Consider the following 17,888-nt stretch of genomic DNA (forward strand, 5'->3'; position numbering starts at 1 on the left):
GAATGCAAGGCCTCCTCAAGTCTCTTCCAGTTCCCGAGTCAATACACTAAAGGTTCTCTAATGCGTACCTTCAACAATCCAAAGTGAACAAATTGCATCTCTCTCCTATTTCTTGGTGAAAAACTGTAAGACCAACAAAGGAAGAAGCAGACCACGCAGCCCATCCAAGCAGGGCCCTCCCCTGCTCTACCCAAGGCATGTCCTGCATCCCTGGAAAGCCAACAGAGGTGAATCATTACAGCTGCCAAAGAGCAGAGGTTCCAAAAACTGAACCTCAGCTATGAGTTGAACACAAAAACTGAAGCATCCATAATTAGCAGACACATTTTTAAATAGTTCTTAACACAACCTTATCTGACTTCACCCTCTGGAAGACAGGAGAAATAACAAAGGAAGTGACAGTAGGCTTAAGTTTTTAATACTCTAAATCCACTCATGTTTGTGAGTGCATAAATTTATTGCATAATACGTTCAGCCTGGCCTTTGGGCTCTAGGCAGGTTGTGTTTTAATTACACAAGAGGTTGAACTCCTTTGCTTCCTTTGGCTTTACATTTAAATGCCACCGTACCTGTATTACACATCTTTCAATAGGGTAATTCAAGATAAATGTCTGTTGCTAGGCTGAATTACCACACACAAAGGTGTGCTCAACAAAAGAAAGAACAATTAAAAAAAAAAAAAGAAATCAAAAAACCACAAAGAGATCATGGATTTACAGGAATTTTATCTGGGGTTTCACAATAATCTCACAGGTAGCCTACCAACTGTCGCAGTTGAGACGGACACGACAAACATCAGATTGTGTGAAAGCGACCAAAATGGCTGCAAAAGCCCCTTTATTGTTTTAACAAGCTTTTTTATAACCTTCTTCAAAGTAGGTGTTCATACAGGATTGGTTTACTTTAGTAACTAACAGTTCACGATTGGGTGATAGTTTCTCGCCTGAATCGTCAGGACAGTTCTTCTTATCTTAGTTCTCTAATCTTGTTTCCATGGCACTTCTCGGGACTTTCTGGCCTCTCATGGATACACTGGAATGTCTTCAAGGTTAAATTCTTCTTCAGTTAGACTAGAGGCAGACCCGCTGCCTCCCCCGACAATTCCCCCTTTTTGTATTTGTGCTAGAAATATTGCAGAAACAGTCTTCTGCAGGGCCCTTTGCAGAAGACTGACAAGACATGGCAACATCAAAAGCACAGTCACAATTACCAAGATCATGACCCCCACAGTTTTGACCAGAGATATCAACCATCCAGAAAGTCCCCATCCTTTAAACATCCTTGTAAGCCAATCCAATCCGTCCTCTTCTGTTAGACGCCTCACACCATCCTTCAGCTGCTGTATACTTTTAAAAATAGATTCTGAGTGGTCAGACAAATTCATGCAACACATTCCTTCAAAATCTTCACATCCATGTCCTTGCGCTAAAAGCAAAAAGTCAATTGCAGCCCTGTTCTGTAAAGTAGCATGTCTAACACTATCAACATCAGTTAAAAGGCCACTTAAAGCTAAAGAAGTAGCATTAGTCTGTTTGCTAAGCCAACATCCCAACTTATTCAAAGTCGTTAAGGCATTTGCAACACCAACTCCTGGTGCCAATATGGAGGCCGTTATGATCTGGCCTGGATTCCAGAATTCAACGTTATCTCGACAAGAACTTTCAAACCGATGAACGGTCCTTGGGACTCGCTTATGTTTTCGAGTCATATTCAGAATCATTGACACATTTGGTGTTAATAACGTGAGACGTCCGAGGCTACACGGGCCTCCATTCAGTTTAGATGGGACGCCTCCCCAGGCACGATCTCCACAGATTAGAAACACACCAGGAGGTAATGCAAGAGGAACAGCAAAAGATCGTGAGATGTTAGTCGAAGTATAATTGCACCAAGCAGTTGAATTATGATAAGCAGCATTAGTTGCATTCACATTTTGCCCTCTCCGTGTGGTGTTATAGGAGTAATTAAAAAACACACAAGCATCCATTATAACAGAGCCTAGCAACTCTAGCTCTTGGGGTTCTTGCGTAACCTGTGGAAGGTGACTATATACACCATCCCAATTATCTGTACAATTTTTTGAAGAGTTGCAAAGAGAGAAAGCCTGAAGGGTTTGTGGGATTGGCCATGTGTCTACTGGCACTCCCACCAAACAGGTGGAGAATGGATTTTCCGGGTTCGCAGTAGAAAGGCACAAGGTTTCTTGATGTGTCATATTTGCCAAAGTTACCCAGATATTCTGCTTGGGTTGTGGAACTACCCATCCTTCAGCCTGATGCAGGTTCCAGCACAGGCCGAACACACCGAGCAGGAACCCAGCGAGGGCCGGCATCTGTAGAGACACAAGCATAACCCCTGCCCCAGGTTAATAATTCACATGGTCCACTCCACTGGCCAGTAATTAGATCTCTAACATGCACTTTGATGTCTTTTTGCAAATCCTGTTTTGAAAAAAGAGAAGAGAAATGCTGAAAAAGAGGAGGTAAAGAAGAATTATCCCCGTAATGGAGAAAGTTAAGAACATAAACTGCTTTATCTAAACATGCCTGTGGTGGTTCCCCAATCATTCCCCCTTTTTGTTTTTGAAGCTGCCGCTTCAACGTACTATGTGCACGCTCAACAATTGCTTGTCCTGTTGGGGAATGGGGAATTCCTGTAACATGAGTAACACCCCACAAATTAAAAAATGTTTGAACCTTCTGTGAAATGTATGCTGGGCCATTGTCCGTTTTTATTTGGCGTGGTACCCCAAGCATAGAGAAAGCCTTTTGGAAGTGTCGAACTACATCTTTTCCTGTCTCCCCGTTATGTGCTGTTGCTACTAAGGCATGAGAATAAGTATCAATGGAAACATGAACATACTTCTGTCGGCCAAATTCATTTATGTGAGTAACATCACTTTGCCAAATCTGTAAAGCCTGCATACCTCTGGGGTTAGTACCAAAATATACTGGTGTGTGAGTTCCTTGGCAGTCAGGGCAGGCGGCTACAATAGACCGAGCTTCCGCATGAGACAAGCCGAACTGCCGTCGTAAAGCTCGATATCCTTGGTGAAAAAATTGATGTGATAATACAGCTTGTTGCTTAATGTTAGGAACAGTATTAAGAGCCATAGCGGAAACAAGAGCATCCGCTCTGGCATTACCTTCTGTATAAAATCCTGGTAAAGTGGTATGACTACGGATGTGCATGATAAAATAAGGTTCTGTCCGTAGTTGAATACTTTTCCAGAGTTCTAAAAGTACATCAAATAATAATTGATTGTCTGACATGGTCAAAACCACTTTGTCTAGTCTAGAAACTAAGTTAGCTACATATGCTGAGTCAGTTACAATATTTACAGGAACAGAAAAAATAGAAAAAACAACAGCCATTGCACGTAGCTCTACTACTTGTGGAGAACCATTTTGATATACTACTTTGTTGTTCCAGTTGTTGTTTTCATACCATACTACTGCTGCTTTACCTGTTTTTCCTGAGCCATCTGTAAAAACAGTAGGGCCGTTCACTGGTTCTGGGCGGCTTAAATTTTTTTGACCAAATGGTATTTCTCAAGCAAATTTCAGTAGCGGGTGTGACGGCAGGTGATATGACACCTGTCCCTGAAAACCCGCCATGGCTGCCTGTAGTTCATAATTATTTGCCAAGCACCATTCAAAATACCAATTTTGAACAGGTAAAACAATCTTAGCTGGGTCACGCCCTGTTAGTTCTGTACATCGTTTTCTGGCTTTTATGATTACATCAGCAATAAGCTCAAACAGTCCAGGAGCAGTTTTTCGTGGTCGGAATGACAGAAACATCCATTCTAGAATGTGCAGTGGGTCATCCCACTCAGAATTCCACTGCACCAAAGCACCAAATGGTACAGTTTTGTCAATTAGTACAAAGAGTTGCACCAATTGAGACAGATCTATTCGAGAAACAAATTTCTCGTGTATAGATCGTTCCACCATGTGAATTACCTTTAATGCTTCCTCAGTTAATACTCTGGGTTCTGTTGGATCATTGGAATTTTTTAATAATTCCAATAAAGGTTGCAGTTGTGAATTGGTCAGTCCGAGATAGGGTCTAATCCAATTCAGAGATCCCATTAACTTCTGTACATCATTAAGGGTTTTAACTTCAAGGTTAAGTTTCACAGGTTGAGGCATTACCTGCCTACCTGTGACTGTTAGTCCTAAATACTTCCAGGGTTCTACTTTCTGCACCTTTTCAGGGGCGATAACTAATCCATAGTGTTGTAATGAATTTCTAGTCACATTCTCCATGTCATTCAACTGCTCCTTGTTGTTTGATGCTAACAGGATGTCATCCATGTAATGGTAACAATAACTGGTAGGGAATCTTTCCCTTACAGGTGACAAAGCTTGTGCCACAAACCATTGACAAATTGTTGGTGAATTTTTCATGCCCTGCGGCAGAACTTTCCATTGATATCTTTTTGCAGGTTCTGCATGATTGACAGAAGGCACAGAGAATGCAAATTTTTCTCTGTCTTGAAAGGCTAATGGTATTGTAAAAAAACAATCCTTGAGATCCATGACAATGATTTCCCAATCTTGAGGGATCATGGCCGGTGAAGGCATGCCTGGTTGTAGAGCCCCCATCGTGGCCATGACAGCATTGATCTGCCGCAGGTCATGCAAAAATCGCCATTTTCCTGATTTCTTTTTTATCACAAACACTGGAGTATTCCAGGGGCTCTGAGAGGGTTCAATGTGTCCAGCAGCTAGCTGTTCTGCCACCAATTCTTGCAGGGCCTTTAATTTCTCCATTGGTAGGGGCCACTGATCCACCCACACAGGGTTATTCGTTAACCAAGTTAAAACAAGCGTGGGTTGCCTAACACCCTGCAGCACAGTGGCCCCCGTTAAAAATCCGTAGTAATCTTCACCCCCCACTGTGACAAGCAATCTCTCCCCCATAGATTGAGGGGAGCTGCTGTCACATATGGTTTAACGACTGCTTGTTGGCCCTCAGGATTGGTGATCAGAATTGCCGTAGCTGCTGTTCTTGCTCGTGCGGAGCCTCCCAGCCCCACTACCCCTGTGTCCACATCCTCTGTTGGCCAGGTGGATGGCCACAGATAGTTAGAAATAATAGTCACATCGGCGCCCGTATCTAGGAGCCCCGCAAGCCTTACTGTAGTCGGTGAATGTCCATGATTTGACAGCGTGCACGTCATATGTGGTCGAGATGATGAGACAGTCTGAGACCAGCACACTTGAGGGGGTCCTGTAGAACCGAAGCCTCCATCGCCTCGCAGTCGCTGTTCTGCTTTTGGGACACAACTCAAAAAAGGAACAAGTTGAGCAAGACGAGTACCTTTTGGAATCGTAACAGGTGGATAAAGGGTCGAAACTAATGCACAAATTTGACCCGTAAAGTCAGCATCAATGACTCCCACATGCACGATTAATCCGTTTAAGGTGCTACTTGATCTTCCTATAAGTAACGCACTCAGTCCTCGTCCTATGGGACCCCTTGCCTCAAGAGGGACCTTAACAATGTCTTTTGTAACTATAGTTATTGTGTCGGCGGTGGATACATCCAACCCTGCTGAGCCAGTAGTTGCGGCTGATAGCTGCTCACAGAGGGGATTTGACCTGTTGTCTGGAGGGGATTTGATGTCCTCGCGCGCCCTCTCGCGCTCTTCTTGTGGTTTCCCTGTATCGGTTGCCCGTTAGCATGAAACTTGGAACGACATTGTTTTGCGAAATGTCCCAATTTCCCACATTTATTGCAATTAGTTCCTGGTGGGACAGTCATGGGCTGCTTGCCTGCCGACCTTCTGTTCGGGCAATTTACTTTCATATGACCGTCTTTACCACATCCAAAGCATTTTCCTGTATTTCGCATGTTCATGGCAGTAGCTAAAGCCGCCATTTTATGTTCCACTGTACCAACCTTTGAACATGCAGCCACCATGTCAGGAATAGAAGGATCTCCTGGTAAAGACTGTATTATCTTTTGGCAGTCCTCATTAGCATTATCCTTTGCTAGCTGTTTGCATAACATTTGTCTTAACGTTTCATCTTCTACCTGTTTCTCCAATGCAGCAGATATTTTTTCTACAAATTGCAAAAAGGGTTCTTTAGGACCTTGCCGGATAGCAATATACTTCTGTTTTGGAGCTGCCATTTCCATGGTTCGCTTTAATGCTGTAATCCCTATGTGTTGTGCCTGTTCAAGGACAATCGGAGGCCACGTAGCTTGCAGCTGAGGGTTACTAAATGGTCCCTCGCCAAGCAAGGCGTCTTCTCCGAGTCCTAACCTCGGATCGTCTTGTGGCAGTCGAGCATTATTTTGTGCAGCTGCTCGTGCCATCTGCCTCCAAGTAGATTGAAACACTTGTAATTGTACTGGCTGAAACAGCACTTGTGCGAGATGTGTAACATCATATGGACACAACAAATCTGTGCTGATTATTCGAATAAGTTGCATCACCTCAGGAGAATTGATTCCAAATTTCTGTGCTTTATTCTGCAAATCCTGCACCACCTTCCAACTGATCGGATTGTGCTCATCATGCTCATTTGTGCCTGCAACAGCTTTATAAACAGGGAATGCACCATAAGCCTCTGCTGCTATATCTACAGGCTTTGGACATGCCGGGGTTGGAGAGTATGGGCTGAGGCGTTCAACCAGATCCCAGTTGCCAGCCTCAGCAGCATACTTTCTAACTCCCTCCCAAAATCGATCAGGGGACCTTGGAATTACAGTTACTGTGGATGGAGGGAGAGTCCATGGCTGGGCTTTCTTCACCATGGGTTTATCTGTGATATGTAGAGTTTGTAAAGCCGTGGTTAAAGCTTCTTCTCCCTCACTTTCATTTTCGCTCTCGCTCTCTGGCTCTGTGTTACCCGCCCTATTTTCCTCCTCGGGGGGGGCTGATGGAATCACCCCTTCTGCTGCTGCGCCGCTAGGGGCCGCCGCTGCACCACTAGGTGGGGGGGGCTCCTCATCGCCCCGCAAAATATTTAATGGTGGAGGAGGAGGAGGTGGGCGAGGGCGCGATCTGCTTTTGCCCGTGAGGGGTTTCCTGCCTGCTATTCCTGAGGCTGAGGTATCCACTGCCTTTGTCCCTTTGCCACAGTCCTCCCCGTCATTGTCTTCAGGTCGAATGTCTGTTAGTTTCCCATCAGAGGCCTCACGCTCTATCTTCCATTCCTTTAAGGTTTCACTCAATAAGCGCCATGTGGTTGCCAACTCACATGCCTCTTTTTGTCCTTTAGAGACCTCATCCAATATTTTCAATCCTACTGCTTGCCATGCACTCACACTGAATGCAGTAACTGTTGTGGCTTCAAAGCCTTGCATCTTACTCCATAGCAAAATCTTTTTCAGGCTTTGTTCTGAGGTTTTAACCCCCTTTCTTTTTAATAGGGCTTTCCAGGTAGACAAAATTGTCTCCTCTTCCTTTGTTAATGACTGCCCCATAATTACAGTCCCGTTCCCGGTGGCTCACCTTTTTAGGTGTCGAAATTCAGGTCCGGACCAGGCAGATTCCCTCTGCTCTCAGCTACACCGGGCTCCGTCTCCGCGGCTCTTCCCGCCGCCGTTATACTTCTCCTTTAAATGACCACTTCGCTCTAATCACGTTGCTCTAATCAATCACGTTGCTCTAATTTATCACGTCGCTCTAATCAATCACGTCGGGGTCACCATTTGTCGCAGTTGAGACGGACACGACAAACATCAGATTGTGTGAAAGCGACCAAAATGGCTGCAAAAGCCCCTTTATTGTTTTAACAAGCTTTTTTATAACCTTCTTCAAAGTAGGTGTTCATACAGGATTGGTTTACTTTAGTAACTAACAGTTCACGATTGGGTGATAGTTTCTCGCCTGAATCGTCAGGACAGTTCTTCTTATCTTAGTTCTCTAATCTTGTTTCCATGGCACTTCTCGGGACTTTCTGGCCTCTCATGGATACACTGGAATGTCTTCAAGGTTAAATTCTTCTTCAGTTAGACTAGAGGCAGACCCGCTGCCTCCCCCGACAACCAACAATAAATTAAACAAAGGATTTAGCTCACCCTGTTGTGCACGTTGATGACACACCGGTACTACAGCAACTGTTCTACATTACTTTTTTAATCCACTGTTTGCATTCGCTTTTGAAACCACCAGATTACATCAGTTGTGCTAAGGATTGACTCATGGTATCAGCTGGCAGCTGCATACGGCGGCAGAGGAGAAAGGCCATGCAATTCCTTTTCATTTACTTCCTTCCATCCAATATTTCATGGAGAATATAATCAGCTAAAATGCAACTCCCACCCGAGCAGAGGGATGTAGCAACTTCAGTTTCAAAGAAGCCTGCTCATGTATTTTCTCATTTAAAGTATGAACAGGCTGGTCCTCACAAATGCTGAATTAAATTCAAGGTTCAAAAGGGTACTGGAGGGAATGAGGACATGTTTTGGGCCTGAACCAAGACCCATTAAACCACTGGAAAGAACGCAGCTGGGTGCCCTGGTTTTTAGCAGAGGCACGGTGCGGCGGGCAGCCCGAGCTCTCTGCCGGGGGAAGGCCCCTCTCGCCCAGGAGGGCGGCACAGGGCCGCCACACAGAACACGCCGGGCACTGGCGCCGGCGCAGCACGGATCTGGGCTCATTGCTGGCTCCACAGAGCAACGTGACCTGGGACTTGTGCAGCGTCTCCCTAAGAGCAAGTTATCCGAGAAACTTCACGGATTTCCTAACTCGATGGCTGTCAGAAACAAACTCCTGAGCAAAGCAGACCCCTGGTCTCATTTAGTCCTCTGCTCCTGCACATGTTATCAGCACAAGGATAACAGAAGTTCATGTCTGAGAAGTTTTCTTCCAGAGATTTAAATATTTAAGAACTACATACAAATGTCACCTCTAAATCCTCTACAAGAGACAGAAGCGCAGAACTGACAAAAACGTGTCTTAGAAAAACATACAGCAAAGGAGGAGAATCACTCTTAAACAGTACTGTACAAAATGTTTGTCACAGTCGTATCATAGTAAGCCCAAAAAGTCTTTTTTTTTGGTATTTCTGGGACTCCTTTTTCTCTGCTGTTTATCCTGTTTCTTCTTCTCTCTACAAATCCTCGGTATTTATTGGAATTGCAGACAATTTTCCTAGCACAGAAGCTAGACTGACTGATCTGTAGCCTCCAGGATGAGATTCGAAGCTCTTCTCAAAATTAGTGTCACAGACAGTAACTACATATCTCTGTTAGTTCAGTAATTTCATATTTAAGGTTATTTAGAATGCTTGGATGTACACTGTTTGTTCCTGATTTTTTTTTTCTTTTACTTTGCTCAAAATCCTCCTTCACTTGCATCTAAATTTGAGTCGAGTTCCCCAAATTCATGTCAAATCAAGACTGATTCAAGTGAAACAATCTCCTCAAAATTCTTCAGCAGAGATGTTCCAGATGTAGCACCTTTACTGCAGCCACTGAGAAATGGTGACATCCCATTTTAACATCTGTTCAATGGGCATCCACTTTTTTTTAATAAATGTTCTTTAACTTGCTTACTATCATCAGTGAGAATATACTTTACATTATACTAAAGATTAGATTTTTTGAGTTTCTAAAAGGAAAAGGTCACCATCAGAAAAAGTCTCTCTGCTTCTCACCTGTCTAGAATTTTAAAGTGAGGGACCATACACCATGGGAAAAAAGAATATTCCCCAATTTACATACACCTTGCATTAACTAGCCATTCTACTGAAACAGAGCAAATCGGGATTACAAAAACAAACACAAACCAGAGCAGACCTGATGACTAGGATTTTAGTCAATTAAGGATCTGCCCACTTGGAACTCCGTATTCAGCAGGATTTTCATTGTATTATCACTGCTGCTTCTATTTATTAACAGTATCTGGTTTTTCTCAGCTTGCGGTGCACAACGCACTATATTCAGGGCCAGGGCTGTGTATCACAACGATTTTTAAGACCGCTCTTGCTCATAGAAAGGATATCAAGACAAAGTCACAACAGGCATCCCGCGTCAGCTTTGTAAAGCAAATCTTCACAGTTAATAACTTACAGTGCAATTAAATCAGTGACTGCTCCCCAAAGACATAATCTAAGAGATCACCAAAGCTGTAGCTCCGGACTGGTGGAGTCATGGGGACCCGGAGCCCTGGTGTCGTACGCCCCAGCTGGAGCTTTCTGCCCCTCAGCCAGCCAGCCCTGCCCTGGTGGAGACCACTCCTCACCCCAGCAACCTACTGGATCTCGCACCGTGTCTGCTGGGGACACAAACAAGAAAGGCTCGTCCGGCTTTCAGGCAGGACAAGTCTAACCACAGGCTGTCAACCACAAACGGCAAGTTCAACATCCCCCAAGGCAGGGGCACCGGCCCAGCGCGTTCCGCTTGGGAGCAAAGACTCCTCGGAGGAGACTTCCCAGGCACCTGGCACCTGCCTGCCATTCCCTCCCTAAGAAACTCTTTAGCCACCATCACATATGTCCCACTTCCACAAAAAAATGCTGTCAGGGTCTCCAGAGAGGGAAGCAGACGCTGGCAAAGTGGTTTTCTGCAGAACTGGGATTTGGCGTTAAATCCTGACGGTAAGGACTTTGTGAGTCCCAGCTGGGAATGGCCTAACACGCCCATGCGGGCCTAGGACTCAAAAGATGGTGCAAGTCCATCACAGAGAATGGGATTTTGCCATCTACGTGCCAGTACAGGCATCCAGAAGGTAACTGCTGCCTTTATGACACTATTCAGCAAAAATGTTTATTTTGTTTGGTGCCTCCAAGCTTACGCCAAGCGAATACGGCCAGCGGGTTCCTCTCTCCCCGAGGGCCATCTATTCAGAAGATGAAAAGCCACGAAAACAGTCCTGTGTCTCTGCAAAAGGAGGCTGGTGCTGTGTGAGGAGCCAGGGCTCTGACACGTGTACACTGACCCTCCTGCTCCAAGAGGGAGCCGCTGCCCGCGCTGCGCCTCAGGGACTTCACCTCGAGGAACTGCTCTGGCTTCCACAGTTATTAACCTCAACTACTACTGCCGTGCTTGTCAGAAACCACAACTACTGAACAAAACTGACCTGAGTCAGCAGGCGACATTTTGATGGGGCTTTGGAGCCCAACAATAATTAATTGGTCTCTTCCAAGCCCACCAAACCCTTAAGTACACGTACCGTTTGACTCAGGTGATAACCACAGGAGGGAGAGGCCACAGTCTCTCCAAATCACCTCGTATCTTTGCTGAAAAATCTGCAGGACCCCTTCAGCCCTGGCCATCTGACCCCAGTGAGACCACCGCTCACCGTGCCCCACGGACGCACCGCTCACATTCACCTGGGTTTTGTTTCAAAAGCTTCACACTACTTCCTTTACTCTTTGTCTCACCTGACTGTTGAACCTTTGTCTACCCTCACTGTTTGGCTGCTCTGAAACTCACAACCTGCAGCTCTGAAGCTGGACAACAACAAGGGGAAGGCCTGAGGCCAGCGGCCCCGCTCCCAGCACACGCCGTCACCGTGGCTCAGGGGCCCAGGATGTGCAGAGGAGCCGGGTTCAAGGTGCCGACCTGCGCCCGACAGCTCCCCCCCGACCAAAACCTTCACCCAGAACCACCGCTCTGCCCACGCCGAGCGCCGGGAAACACCTTCAGGGCTTCCAGCTGTTTGCGGTGCTCAAGTCCGCGTCGTTGTTCTTACAGAATCGAAAGGCCAGGGGCCGTGAAACGAGCGCGGCCACCCAGTTCACCCAGTGCACACGCAAGGGGTGCCCCTGACTGCACTGTGGCCCCCGTCTACCCCCTGCCGCCACCCCCCAGGACCGTGCGGGAGGGACAGCGACCGGACTGGCCCCCTGACCCCCCCCTCCTCCCGGGAGCCTGCCCGGAACGATCCTGGGCCCTCTGGAGCCCCCCCATGAGCCTCCCCCGGCCCCAGAGCCCACCCAGCCCAGCCCTGGGCCCTCTGGAGTCCCCCTGGAGTGATCCTGGGCCCTCCAGAGCCCCCTTGAGTGCCCCGCACGGAGTCCCCCCTGGCCCCACTCACCAAAGTGGTGGGCGGCTCAGGTCGAAAGGCCGGCACTCCAGGCGTGGCGAGGGGCAGCTCTGCCGAGGAGCCTGTTGGGTCTGGGTCTGGCTCCGGCCACGCCTGGGAGCTGCTGGTGGCACTGGTCGCCGTGTCCCAACACTGCTTGCCATGGCCTTGATGCTGCTCGCCGCCTCCTCCTCCTCACTGATCGCCTCCTCGTCACTACTCGCGTCCTCCTCCTCAAATGACCACCGCTGCCCTGGCTGGTCGCATCCCGGGCGTTACTAGGACACAGCAGGGGCGGGGCTTCGCTCGGCAAATAGCGGCAGTGCTGTCCGGGTTGCTAGGAAACCAGGCGGGTGCGGGGCTTCGCTCGGCCAATAGCAGCAGTGCTGCTGCCCGTGTTGCTAGGAAACCAGGCAGGGGAGGGGTTTCTCTCAGCCAGTGGCAGCAGCGCTGTCCGGGTTGCTAGGATACCGGGCAGGGGTGGGGCTCCGCTCGGCCAATGGCGGCAGCACTGCCCGGGTTGCTGGGAGCCTCATTTGCGTCTCAGTCTGGCTCTCGGGATGGTTTAAGAACCCCCGGATGCTGGATCAGGACAGCCCCAGGGGGGGTTTGCTCCCAAGGCCTGTGCTGCACCCAGCTCCTCGGGACCTGCCCCACAGGGCCCTGCCCCAGCACCCTTCTCGGCTGCCGCAGGGGCCAGAACAGCCACAGCTGGGCACAGGGCACCGGAGTGAGCACAGGGAACACAGGCTGCCCCTCTGTGCTCTCACCTTGGCACTGGAGATTTCCGCCCCAACTCCTCCAGGGAGGAAGACGCCTGTGTCTTGATGGCTTCCCATCCCAGAAAGGCCGACCTTCCTCTCCTAGGGCCTCTCCCACCCATACACAATGCCAAGGTAGAGAAATGTAGCCACTGCTTACTTTTGCCTGGCACTGAACCAAAGCCTTGATGGTCGGGGGAGTTAACATCACCGGCTAGAAAAGAGAACAAAGGCCAAGTGGGAGAAACTCCTCTGATGGTCCGTGCTAGAAAGCAGACTCACTCCCTTGACCCAGCTGGAACAACAAAGACACTTACAGATCCACTGAGGCCCAAGACTTTCACGAGTAGACCAATCGAGGGCAATGGGGTCACTTGCAGCTCCCGGGCTCTGCTCCTCTGCCTGTGCACAGGGAATGGACAAAGGAAGAGCTCTGTATCACTGAACCCGGCTTTGCTCTCTCCCCTGCCAGCCCCTCCAGCACCACTTACATCAGAAGAAGTCCAGGCACAGAAGGAGCAAGTGGTGGCAGCCGGATCGGCTCGGTGTTACTTTACCAACGCAAGGCTGAGCTGCCCCGCAGCTGCCCCAGCAGTGGGGGTACCTCTCCCCCAGCTCTCGAGCTGCCTTTCAGCTGAGCTGGAGCATCCCACCGACTGCCACGCTAGCGCCACAGGTTTGCTACTGCAGCGGGGCTCACCTGAGGATGGCGTCCAGCCAGAACTCTTTCCTCTCTTGCCAGCTGCAAAGACAGGAGAACCAGCATCACACCCCGCTGACACCAACCAGGGGTCGGGCTGTTTTCCCCCCCTGCAGTGGGAAAACCCAGACCTCTGGGGTCAGGTTCGCTTCTCAAGGTGCGAAGCGGTTTTCTAGCAGAAGCAGAAGGCATCAGGCTGATGCCTCTGCTTCCCCCCACTCCCGAGGGCCCCTCTCTGCAGCTGTGCTCCAGTCCCAGCAGCTGGAGCACACGGACAGCAGGGCTGTTCCTGCCCAGAGCAGCCGGGAGGGGGGCGGGAGGCAAGGACCAGGACCTCAGGCCACTCAAACACCAGCAGGACCTGGGAAAAAGCAGCTCTCCCCTTGTTCTTGGGCCTTCCCAAAAAGAGGCTCCCACTGTGCCCAAGAGCTTAGGGACTGACAGCGGCTGAGCAGGGGGAGCAGGAAAAAGCAAGTCTTTCTGCTCTCCTGGACAGATGGAGAACAGAGAAGGGCAAAGCCAAGGAGGCTCTGCTCCTCACCGAGCCGCGTCTCTCCAGGAACCCCTTTTGATCCTGCAGCTCTGCAGCCTTTGGGATCCCCCTGGGCTGAGGAGCACTGTCGCAGACACGGGGCTTCTCCAGAGCGGGGAGCGACAGCCCAGCTCTGCCGGAACTGCACCTGGGGCTTCCTGGGACCAAACGGGATCGACTGTCTACACACAGCTCCCCCTCAGCCCACGCCTTGCCTCACCCCTTTCACAGTGCACAGCTTGGGCAAGGGCTGTGTCCAGAGGGCAGAGGGCCAGCTCAGAAAGTATATGAAGAACTACCTCTAGAAGTCTTACTTCTTTCTGCAATTAGAATAAACAATAGCTCTTACCATTTGGAAAAAAAAAAAAAAAAAGAAGAACTTGTTCACAAGAGCAGAAGCCAAAGCATTTGGATAGAGTGGACATGTTCTTGCTACCAGCATTGCCCAGGAAACCCCACCAAGAAGTCCCAGCAGGTTGGAGTAAGTGCCATGTCCTAGAGCAGATACACTGGAGTTAGCCTGCAGTCTCTCAATACCCAAGGATATTCCTTCAAAGCTGCAGCACCAGCTTCACAATCTATAGAATACTCAGTACACTTCAGCCTCAAAAGGTCAGTTGTTATTGCAGTGCAATGAGGCCAAAACTCTTGGTCCTTAACAGCAATGAGAAAAAGAATCATTACCACACCACTTCCCAAAATACTGCTACTCTGAAATTTACCTACACTGCTACAGCTACTGCTTCACCCCAACTTCCCTTAAGAAAAAATTCTGCCATTCTTCTAGCACTTGCTCTAGCCACATACCCAAACAATACTTTCTTATTCCTTATGGATCAAGCTTTTATACTTACCTTGGCTTTTTTGTCGCCTGTAGTCAGGTTCCTGATAAGCAATAAAGCACCTTGTCTTGCAGGCACTCCCCTCTTCTCCCCACTCTACCCTCATTAAAAAACACACCCACTCCACCCCATGGACAGACCTTCAATCTAAACTAAAAACCAGGTTTTGTTTGAAAACTGTCATTGAAACGGCTATCCAAAGCTGAAGTACTTCTAATGGCCTTATTTTTTCACCATGAGGTGCCTCTGAAAAGCTTAAAGATTATGAACAATCACCTTACTCACGTTTTGCCCACAGTTTAATTGCACGGAGCGTGAGCCAGAAGTTCTCTTCACTTGGCGCTAGATATAGCATTTCATCGGTAACTCTAATTAAAAGGTTGAAGTACAGCAGTTCCTAGTAACAGGTACAGGTCTGTTTTATGCTACGCTGGATCAATAGTTTACAGTTATTCGTTCAAATCTATGAAAACAAGTTTGGATTACTCGCTTTGTAGTACGTTAAAAATTACAGATTACACATAACATTCAGTATCCCTCCAGGTAACTGGTGCCCTCAACAGCTTTGTCATAGTTTATAGACATGACATAGGCTGTTGCTATTTTTTTCCTTTCTCCACATCTCTCTCTTCCGCTCCCTGTCCTCTTTTTTCTGTCACCATGTTCTGCTTCCTGGCCTTATTTTTCCTCTCTCTCCTGCAGCCTGTCCCCTCTTTCCCCCCTGTCTCCCCTGCTCAGATGCCTGGGCCTTCTCTCTGGGCCTCTGTCCTGCTCCCCATCCCCTTTTGCTCTTCCTCCATCTCCATCCCGGAGGCCATCGCTCTTCTGTCCTTCTCCGCCCCCTTGTCCTGATCCACACCCTCTGTTTCTCAGTCTCTGGGGACTGGTTCCCGTCCCTCTCTCGCTCTGTGCCCTGCTCTCTGTCCCTGCGTCTCCCTTGCTCTTCCTTCTCACCCTTTCCCCTCCGTCCCTCTCTCCTGCTCCCTGTCCCATGTCTCTGTCACTCCTCTCCTGGTGCCTTTGCTGTCTCTCGCCCCCCCGTCCCACTCCCTCGCCCTGCCTGTGTCTGTCCGTCCCTCTGTCCTCCTTCCTGCCCTTCTCCTCTCTCTGTCCCTCCGTCCTGAGGCTTAGCACTATCTTTCTTCCTGCACCCACTGTCCCCTTCCCCTCCACCCTCTTCCCGCTCTGCCCCTCTGTCTGGCTCCTCACCAGGATTTTTCCTTCCCCCACTCCCTGCCCAGCTCCCCCCATTCTCCTCGTCCCACTGCCCATTTCCCATCCCTCTGTCCACCTCCCGTCCCTCTCCAGTCAGCCCAGTGCCCTGTCCCACCTCTCTCTGCCGCTCTGTCCCTCTCTCTTCTTCTTTTTCTCCTTCTTCTCCTTCAACTCTTCCTCCTCTTTCTCTTTCTCTTCCTCTTCCTCCTCCTCCTCCTCCTCCCTGCTCCATCAGCCAGAGCAGCCCCGGGTAGCGGCCATTAGGCTGTGGGGGCGGGGCCGCGCCAGGGGACGGTGTCCCCGCAGGGTCAGACTGCAGGAAACAGTTCCTGGAGCATGCTGGGAGCTGTAGTCCTGGTCATGGAGCTGCTAGGCAGCCATGTTGGTTCCCAGGGCATGCTGGGAGCCACAGTCCTGGGCATGGTGCTGCTGGGCGGCCATGTTGGTTCCCAGGACATGCTGGGAGCTGTAGTCCTGGGCACAGCGCTGCCAGGCGGCCATGTTGTCTCAGGAGGTGCAGCCTCTGCTCCAGCTGCGGCCCAGCTGAGGTCAGTACTGGGGTCACCCGTGAGGAGCGAGGCCCTTGGGCAGGGGTCGGGGTTTCTCCTGCCTGATGGATGCCTGGTGGTGGGGGGGCGGGTGTGCTCCTGGTCAGCTGGAGCCGGGCCTGGCCAGCGCAGGCCCAGGAGTAATGTGAGAGCTGGGGGGGAAGGGGGAAGGAGACAGCCCCCCCTGGGCACAGGCACCGGGCAGCCCTACCCCCAGAGCCCCCAGGAGCCCCCCAGCATGTTCAGTTACTACAGTAATAGGAGTAGTGTGTTTTTCTGTTAACTCTTACAGGGCTCGTGTTGTCCTTCAAACAGGGTTCATTACCCCAGATGCAAAAAAGCCAGTCTTACACACAGAGCTGAGAGAGCAGTTTAAGCCGTTTTTGCACAAAGATGGGGGCCAGGTGGTAATTCCACATGCTACACAAAGGAACTACATCCTATTTATCTTGTTACATGATTAGTAAAAACCTATCTAAGATTACACTCATGGGTCCGTAATTACCATTCCATCTCCTATTGGTTAGTTATAGTTAAATTACCCTCACTTGCTGTGTAAATTAGCACGCATGCTCCTTACAGGCGTGGGGGGCCAAGTCTCTGTGGTCTTGAATTGAGTCAGTGATCACAGTCTCCCCCCCCCCGCCCACACCTTTACCTTTCCCCCCAGTTATTGCTGATTCTTGCTGAATTCATGCTTCTCAGACAATCATCCAAGCATCTGACACCTTCTGGGACAGGATGTTCCCCTCTTATCACTCTTTCAGCTGCTCTTCAAAGGTATAGTTGTTAGCAAGGCACATTATTTATGCAAAGCTGGAGTAACTCACTCCCTTATCTCCTGGTTCCTTGTTTTTACTGCAACAGTCTTAAATCAGAAACTGCCCCTGTCATTCTTCTGTTTAAAAGTTCAGTATAAGCAGAGCAGAAAATTTCCTAGAGACATCAGGAAGGCTGGGCTGTGAGCATTGCTGCTCCCTGGCTGCACCCTGGCTTTCAGCCTTGGGCTCCAGGCCAACCAGTTCACAGCCTGTCGGCCAGCTCCTCGCCCAGGGGGTGACAGATGCGGGTGTCCAAAACCAGCCCAGACAAACACCGCTGTGGCTGCGGAGCTGGGCTGTGCCCCAGTTTATGACTGCCAGCCTTACGCTGCTCCTGGGACAAAGCTGAAGCAGAAATGGTGCTGTGAGAAGGGCTCAGGACCAGGGGCCTGGCCATGTAGCCCCCAGAAACAGATGGCACCCCAGAGCTCAGGACATAATCTGCCACTCTTTGGTTGTATCCTGATTCGCAACAAT

At 49.3% G+C, this 17,888-nt stretch overlaps 2 protein-coding genes across 2 annotated transcripts; both read right to left on the reverse strand.

Annotated features, from left to right (window-relative positions):
• Positions 1-800: 800 nt before the first annotated feature.
• LOC141935445 (syncytin-2-like) lies at positions 801-5,385 on the reverse strand. The gene is made up of 2 exons (XM_074851617.1): positions 5,147-5,385; positions 801-2,355 (listed from the first exon to the last, which is right to left on the reverse strand). Exon 2 carries the CDS (start codon positions 2,348-2,350, stop codon positions 1,022-1,024), a length of 1,329 nt encoding a protein of 442 aa, XP_074707718.1. The 5' UTR covers positions 2,351-2,355; positions 5,147-5,385; the 3' UTR covers positions 801-1,021.
• Positions 801-17,081, reverse strand: LOC141935605 (uncharacterized). Its single transcript, XM_074851999.1, has 10 exons — positions 17,076-17,081; positions 16,599-16,742; positions 16,158-16,355; positions 15,113-15,224; positions 14,335-14,480; positions 13,245-13,495; positions 13,071-13,155; positions 12,914-12,967; positions 12,005-12,393; positions 801-2,332 (listed from the first exon to the last, which is right to left on the reverse strand). The coding sequence occupies exons 1-6, from the start codon at positions 17,079-17,081 to the stop codon at positions 13,418-13,420; spliced, it is 684 nt and encodes a 227-aa protein (XP_074708100.1). The 3' UTR covers positions 801-2,332; positions 12,005-12,393; positions 12,914-12,967; positions 13,071-13,155; positions 13,245-13,417.
• Between the last annotated feature and the right edge of the window lie 807 nt (positions 17,082-17,888).

Source organism: Strix uralensis, chromosome 27 (assembly GCF_047716275.1).
Source record: "Strix uralensis isolate ZFMK-TIS-50842 chromosome 27, bStrUra1, whole genome shotgun sequence".
Classification (NCBI taxonomy): domain Eukaryota; kingdom Metazoa; phylum Chordata; class Aves; order Strigiformes; family Strigidae; genus Strix; species Strix uralensis.